The following is an 8,374-nucleotide window of genomic DNA, read 5'->3' as shown; positions in this document are numbered from 1 at the left end:
AAAAAAAAAAAAAGACTGAGGCACAAGAATCTTTTGAACCCACGAGGCAGAGGTTGCAATGAGCCAAGATGGCACCACCACACTCCAGCCCGGGTAATTCAGCAAGACACTGTCTCCCAAAAAAAAAAAGAAAGAAAAAGACCTCTGGGGGTCATCAATAATTTCTAAGAGTTGTAATCTAAAACACATTACGTTTATCTTTACATATATATGTAAATTCCTCTCTCTTCCATGTTTTTATTTTCTACCTTATGATGCAACAGTAACTTCCATGCTTTTTGTAAACAAATAGAAGCTAACTATTTATACTGCTCTGCCCCTCATTTTTGTCACTTAATATATTTTAGAAATCAGTCGGCAGGACACGGTAGCTCACACCTATAATCTCAACACTTTGGTGAGATCAGGAGTTCAAGACCAGCCTGGCCAACGTGGTGAAATCCTGGATCTACTAAAAATACAAAAATTAGCAAGGCGTGGTGGCGGGCGCCTGTAATCCCAGCTACTCAGGACGCTGAGGCAGGAGAATCGCTTGAACCCAGGAGGCACGGGTTGCAGTGAGCCGAGACCTCGCCACTGCACTCCAGCCTGGGTGACAAAGCGAGACTCCGTCTCAAAAAAAAAAAAAAAAAAAAATAAAATCAGTCAGTATTAATGGCTCCTTCAAACCTAACAGATCTGTTTCAAGGCAAACATATCCATGCTGCTTACCTCATCATTCTTCAGGGCCATGAAATAGTAATGGATGTTTTTGTTTCGTGCATACTCCTTTACTCGAGCTTTAAACTCTTTATGATCGAGTACCTCTCCACAGTATTCTAGGACAAAGGTGTTCCTGCAAACCAAAAGGAAAAAAATAGCACTTCCTGCCTAGGAGCAGTATGGAAAACATATATGCTCAGGCAGAAATAAGGAATTTAAATAAATATTGCAATATGGATAATTTAGTTATTACATAAAATAAATTCCAAACATATGTAAAGTATCTAGCTTCTAACCAAGGTTACTTTTCTCCTTCATAGTACTTTTCAAAGAATGTTCATTCTAAGATGCTTTTATAATTTATACCTACTACCAAAATATACATCCTTTAACTAGATACTAAAACATTCAAGTCTGGCTTACGATATCAAAAAAACAGTTATAAACAGCTGGAAAACAGCTCTGAAGAAATCAAGAGACACTGAAAAGTTAGAGGATTTTTGTTCTTTAAAAAAAAAAAAAAGAAGGCAGTTGGGCATAGGGGCTCATGCCTGTAATCCCAGCACTTTGGGAGGTAGAGGCGGGTGGATCACCTGAGGTCAGAAGTTGGAGACCAGCCTGACCAATATGGTGAAACCCCAACTCTACCAAAAATACAAAAATTAGCCAGGTGTGGTGGCATGCACCTGTAGTCCCAGCTACTAGGGAGGCTGAGACAGGAGAATTGCTTGAACCTGGGAGGCAGAGGTTGCAGTGAGCCAAGATCGTGCCACTGCACTCCAGCCTGGGCAACAGAGCGAGACTCCGTCTCAAAAAAAAAAAAAAAAAAAAGAAAGAAAGAAAGAAAAAAGAAAAAAAGAAGGCAACTTAAATATAGCAGCTCTTCTGCTGTCTTTACTCTCAAAGGTCTCTAAAAACGTTAAAGATCAAATCTAACCCCCTTTATGTAATGACATTCTCTGTGAGTTCTCTTCAGAATGTTATCAGTAATTATGATTTATCTTCTTCTTTGGCATCTTTCAGTTACCCTATATCCTTGAATGTTCTTTTCTTGATTATTTACCTATTTATTCTGTACTGAAGATATTAAATTCTCAGTCTTCTTCCCTTCTCTTTATTCTCTAAAAGCTCATTCTAACCAATGACTTCAACTATTAGTTTTATGTAGACAAATGTCATACTATGTTTTGCTCCTAAGTTGACATGAAATGGCCTGCCTGAAGGTCTTTTCTTATCCCCCCAAAATAAACATGCCCTAACTCTAACCAAAGAGATTTTTTTTAATGTAAATCTTTTGTATTTGTTTACAACATACTGGCATAATCAATGTACTTATTAATAAAGGAGTTAACTTTGCCAACTGAAAAAAATTAAATCCTTTTACTTTAAAAAATAAAGCATTAAAAACAAATGAGAAAAGAACACATATATTAAAAGCAGAGCTCAAAACAGGATTGGAGAAGTTTATAGTGGATGTATATACATATTTATATAGTAGTCCATCACAAACACATTTAGGTCTCAATAATAAAAATCTGATTATTCATGAGTAAACCTAGAAAATCAAATTATTACCTCTATAACCAGTATTTGAAATGTCCTTTCTAACCCCAGAAGCTTATCATCTTGTAAATAATTTAAAATGATGACAATATTTGAGGTCCTACAATGTTGGACTCTCCACTTCTAGGATTAGTGCCCTCCCTCAAGAAAAAGAAAATTCACTCTGGGTGGCCAAGGTGGGAGGACTGCTTTGGCTCAGGAGTTCAAGACCAGCCTGGGAAACACAGGAAGACCTCATCTTGACAAACAATAAAAAATTTAAAAATTAGCCGGCCATGGTATTATGTGCCCAGTCAGTTGAAAGGCTGGCGCAGGAGAATTACTTGAGCCCTGAGTTTGAATCTACAGTGAGCTATGATCACATTACTGCACTCCAGGCTAGGTGACACAGCAAGACCCCGTTGCATTAAAAAAAGAAAAAAAGGCTGGGCACAGTGGCTCAAGTCTGTAATCCCAGCACTTTGGGAGGCCAAGGTGGGTAGATCGCTTAAGCCTGGGAGTTTGAGACCAGCTGGGCAACATGGCGAAACTCCGTCTCTATCAAAATAAATTTTAAAAAATGTTTAAAACATTTTTTAAAACTTAAAAAAGAGAGAAAAGAAAACGACATCATAGACTGCCTTGTGAATTAAATGTGGTGACTACAAAACATACAAAACATATATTATCCAGGATCTGGAACTGCATACATAAAAAATATTTCCAATCCCTCTCCTGCCAAAAATCTATCTTCCCTGAACTTACTCATTTAAGGCTTGATTACCTGTTTTGAAAGGTAGTATGAAAATAAAATAAAGCAAACTGATGTCATCTGGCATCAATATTACGCCCATTTGACAAATAAGACAGTTTGGATAACGTAGGTGATCTATCCAACTTCACAAAGCTCAATCACAGCCTGGGATTCAAACTCCACCTGAATAACTATTTACCTCATGATATCATAAAGATGCTTTCTTGAATTATACTAAAATATTCAATTCTAATGATATTACTCTCAAATCACTTTATTTAGAAAAAGTTCTTAAATATCAGAGCCTGACCAGCCACTAAAATCACTCAGAGTAGAGACCCCACATCAGGAAGTCTGAAGGATATACCAACACACATGGATCTGATAGTCTGAGCTTGAGGAAGCAGCTGAGAGAAGCATCTCAAAGTCCTCAGGAATTTGGGGAATGTAGGAAGAGTGGCTAGACCCTTCAGCTGCCTAACCTCCAAAAAACTAAATGAGGCTGATGTAAAAGTCTATCATGCAGTCCTTAAAACTCTAAGATTTAGGTTTCTTAGAGAAGCTACATGTCTCAATTAAAACCAAAATAAAACAAAACAAAGCAGAAAACATCAAATTGCCTGGCATGCAGTGACTAAATCCCATGAAGGCAAAGGCAATGAGAAATGTGATTTTATGATTCTTATTAATCTTTTCTAAGTCTGAAATTTGCTCCTGGCTAAATAGAGTCACTTCATCGAACTCCTTCTCCTTAAAGCCTTTTCAGGGCAACAGGGCTCTACTATGGCAGGTGGATGAGGACAGAAACTGTCACTGTCACTGCAAAGCTATGGAAGGTTTAGGGGTTAAGGATAATGTCTGCAACTCTCTTTAAGCTTCGTTAAAAAAAAAAGACTATAGATAAAAAGAGACGGGCAGACAGAGAATGTAAAATAAAGCAAACAGAACAAAATGTTAATAACTATAAAATCTGGCCGGGCGCAGTGGCTCAAGCCTGTAATCCCAGCACTTTGGGAGGCCGAGGACGGGGGATCACGAGTCGGCGACCGGGGACCATTCCTGGGCTAACAGGTGACCCCCGTCTCTACTTTAAAAATACAAAAAAAAAAAACTAGCCGGGTGAGGTGGCGGGGCCTGTAAGTCCCCAAGCTACTGGGCGAGGCTGAGGCAAGGAGAATGGCGTAAACCCAGGAGCGGAGCTTCAGTGCTGAGGATCGGCCACTGCACTCCGCATGGGCGACGACGAGACTCGTCTCAAAAAAAAAAAAAAAAAAAAAACACTATAAAATCTAAGTGGTGCTTATATGGAGGCTAACTGTTTCACTCTTTCAACTTTTCTGTAAGTTTGAAACTTTTTATTAATAAAACGGCTCAGGTGTGGTGGCTCACGCCTGTAATACCAGCACTTTGGAAAGCCAAGGTGAGAGGATCACTGGAGCTCAGGAGTTCGAGACCAATCTGGGCAACACAGCAAAACCCTGTCTCTACTAAAAATACAAAAAAAATTAGCTGAGTATGGTAGTGTATACCTGCAGTCCCAGCTACTGAGGAGGTTGAGGTGGGAGGATCACCTGAGCCCAGGAGGTTGAGGTGGCAGTACGCTGTGATCACACCACTGCATTCGAGCCTGGGCAGCAGAGTGAGACCCTGTGTCGAAAAATAACAACAAAAAAAAGTGGAAGGGAAAGATGGCTTCTAAAAAAACATCATTTCGGCGAGGCACGGTGGCTCACCCCTGTAATTCCAGCACTTGGGAAGCCAAGCCAGGCAGATCACCTGTAGTCAGGAGTTCCAGACCAGCTGGGCCAACACGGTAAAACTTCATCTCCACTAAAAATACAAAAACTAGCTGGGCATGATGGCACACACCTGTAATCCCAGCTACTCAGGAGGCTGAGGCAGGAGAATCCCTTGAACCCAGGAAGCAGAGGTCGCAGTGAGTTGTGATCGTGCCACTGCACTCCAGCCTGGGTGACAGAGCAAGACTCCATCTTAAAAAAGCCTCATTTGCCCAAATGTCCATCAACTAACAAAAGGATATACAAATATCGTATATCCATATAAGAGACTATTATTCAGCCATAAATAGGAATTAAGTGCTGACACATGCTCCAGTACAGATGAAACCTCAAAAACATAATGCTAAGCGAAAGAAGCCACACACAAAAGGCCACATACTGTATAATTTCATTTATATGAAATACCGAGAATAGATCCAACCCTCAGACACAGAAAGCAAATTAGTGGCTGCCAGGCCTGGGAGGAAGCGGGTATGAGAAGATTCTCCTTAACAGGTACAGAGCTCCCTTTTCAGATGATAAAAATGTTCTGGACAGAGACAAAGATGACGGTTGCACAAGATTATGAATGCACTAAATGGTACTGAATTGTAAACTTTAAAATGGTCAATATTATATTATGTGAATTTTACCTCAAAACCCTATCTGGTATCCAATTACATTAAGTCAACCTGGACAGCCCTGCCTTCTCTTCCTACAACTGGGAGATTTCCTAAAACTACAGGGGTTTTGATCGTAATCTGGTTTTTTGGTGAGGTCCACCATGGCACTTTAACACTAACTAGCAACTTAGCTCCAAATAATTTCTCATCCTGTGTAGATCTGACAATCTGTGCTTATTAAATGGTAATATTCTACCAGTAAACAACTCAAGAGTTGTGACTACTTTATGAAATTCATAACTACTGGTATTACCATCATGTGGAAATTATAGGAGTAGGAAGGTATGGGAAACACAGAGACATTAAGTCCTAGTATCTTTTACCAAAGCAGGGTTCTCTGTGAATAGCTGAAGAAAACAAAAGAGCTTTAGGAAGTTTTAACCTGGCATATAAACTGGAGCCACGCATCCTTTCCTCCCTTCCCCAATCTCCTTTCCCCTCAATATGAGAAGAGCACTGAGCTATCAAAGAGTGTCTGCTGCAAGTAACAGAATTTAGATCAGGTTTGAAGCTGTGTGTTTTACTGCAGATACCACAAAGGACCAGTGTCCAGACAGCTCATCCACTATTGTCTCTGTTAAGAGAGGCTTGCGTACAAACTGTGGTTACTTTAAAAAACAAAACAAAACAAAAAAAAAAAAACTCTCAAGAAGGCCTGGCTGGCTAGGGCAGAATGAAAGAAGGCATCTTTGGAAATGTGTGTCTGGACTAGAACTAGTGATTTTGGAAATTCAATGGGCTGCTTTGAGAGGTATTGATTTCTGTATCATTAACACTGTTCAAAGAAAGTATAATCAATTATTTGTTTAAAATATTACAAAGAATCCAATGAATTGGATATGGGGCATATGACAATTCTGTGGGATATTTGTTTCAAATAAACAATTAAAAACCAGTTATGAGGAGCCTAGGCAACATAGTGAGGACCTCATCTCTATAAAAAATAGAAAACAAAAGTAGCTGGGCATAGTGGCTCACACCTATAGTCTCAGCTACTCAGAAGGCTGAGGCAGGAGGATAAATTGAGCCTGGGAGGTCGAAACTGCAGTGAGCTATGATTGCGCCAGGACACTCCAGTGAGGGTGACAGGGCAAGACACTGTCTCAAAAAAATAAAAAATAATAAAAAACAGTTATGAGCCAGGATGTGTTTTTACAACACTTTGAGGAGAAGGGAAATCTATGAGGTTCCTACCAGCCCCCTTTTTGTGTAACAAAACGTGTTTTTTTTCTGATTGGTTCTCAAAAGGATAGATTAATATAAACATCATTTCTTATCTTCAAAAGAAAAAAAATAAAGAACAATTTGCTTATCAAAAGATATATGAGGATTCCTGTCATAAAACTAAATTATTGCCAAGGGGAAAACGGTGAGAAAAAAAAATTACTGTCTTTATTACCTGTGTTTTGAATTCCCACAATAAACAGACTAAACCCCACCAAGTCCTGCCCCAACTCCAACTCCCATCCAAGTGTGGCCATATGCTCAGAGCGTTCTTAAAGAATAGTTATGTCTAAGGTACTAGAATCCAGCAAATGTTTTATTTCCTTCCATTTTTTTATGTATTTTTTAAATGTTTCAACCATAAATACATGTAATTTGTTTATATTTTATATTTAACTTCAATGAGGCACTTGACTTTCATTAAGAATACTTTTTTTCTTTTTTGGAGACAGTCTTGCTCTGTCGTCCAGGCTGGAATGCAGTGGCGTGATCTCGACTCACTGCAACCTCCTCCTAGTGGGTTGAAGCAAATTCTTCTGCCTCAGCCTCCCGAGTAGCTGGGATTACAGGTGTGCGTCATCATGCCTGGCTAATTTTTGGTTTGTTTTGTTTTTTGAGACAGAGTTTCACCACATTGGCCAGGCTGGTCTTGAACTCCTGACCAGCCTGAAGATTGGCTCACTGCAATCTTCGCTTCCCCGATTCAAGAGATTCTCCTGCCTCAGCCCCCCAAGTAGCTGGGATTATTGGCGCCTGCCACCACATCCAGCTAATCTTTGTATTTTTAGTAGAGACAGAGTTTCACCACATTGGCCAGGCTGGTCTTGAACTCCTGACTTCAGGTAATCTGCCCACCATGGCCTCCCAAAGTGCTGGGATTACAGGCGTGAACCACCACGCCCAGCCTAATTTTGGTTTTTTTGTTTGTTTGTTTCTGAGATGGAGTCTGCTCTGTCTCCCAGGCTAGAGTGCAGTGGCATGATCTCGGCTCACCGCAACCTCTGCCTCCCAAGTTCAAGCTATTCTCCTACCTCAGCCTCCTGGGTAGCTGGCATTATAGGCGTGCGCCACCACACCCATCTAATTTTTGTATTTTCAGTAGAGACGGGGTTTTGCCATGTTGGTCTCGAACTCCCGACTTCAGGTGATCCACTCACTTTGGCTTCTCAAAGTGCTAGGATTACAAGCATGAGTCACCATGCCCGGCCAAGAATACTTTAAATATGCTCTATATAAGAAACTTAAACATTTCCAGGAAACACTGAATATGGTAGAAAATAAAGTGAACCTTTTGCTGTATTACATTAAAAAGTTACACGAGTTAGATGGAAGGCAACATTTATTCATTCATTCATTCATACTTGATCATCATTAATCTATCAGGTATGTTTTAATTCTTAACCTTGATATGCTCAGGTACTCTCTTCTACTCTTTTTGTTTTTTCCTTTAAGAGACAAGAGATCATTGCCATCCCGACTGGAATGCAGTGGCATGATCACAGCTCATTGTAACCTTGAACTCCTGGGCCCAAGCCGTTCTCCCACTCAGCTTCCCATAGCACTGAGATTACAGGCATGAGCCACTGCACCTGGCCTTGTCTTCTACTCTTACCCCAACTCAATTTTATGTATACTAATGGATTCTGTCCCAACTCCTTTTTATATAGCTTCATAGAGATTCTGGGGGTCCA

General features: G+C 40.1%; 1 protein-coding gene across 8 annotated transcripts in view; it reads right to left on the bottom strand.

Moving 5' to 3' along the window:
- SETD2 (SET domain containing 2, histone lysine methyltransferase) overlaps window positions 1-8,374 on the bottom strand; it is a 154,945-nt gene that overhangs the window by 91,516 nt on the left and 55,055 nt on the right. For all 8 annotated transcript variants that reach the window (XR_001882170.1, XR_001882169.1, XR_001882172.1 and 5 more), the window contains exon 6: window positions 712-835. Coding sequence is in view for 4 of the 8 variants with exons in the window: in XM_017855700.1 (XP_017711189.1) it covers window positions 712-835 (124 nt within the window). In the remaining 4 variants the exon portion in view is untranslated. The remainder of the gene's footprint in view (window positions 1-711; window positions 836-8,374) is intronic.

This window comes from Rhinopithecus bieti, unplaced genomic scaffold (genome assembly GCF_001698545.2).
Source record: "Rhinopithecus bieti isolate Rb0 unplaced genomic scaffold, ASM169854v2 scaffold_39746, whole genome shotgun sequence".
NCBI classification, from domain to species: Eukaryota; Metazoa; Chordata; class Mammalia; order Primates; family Cercopithecidae; genus Rhinopithecus; species Rhinopithecus bieti.
Note: the sequence above shows the minus strand (reverse complement) of the source record. Positions and strands in the feature narration are given on the sequence as shown.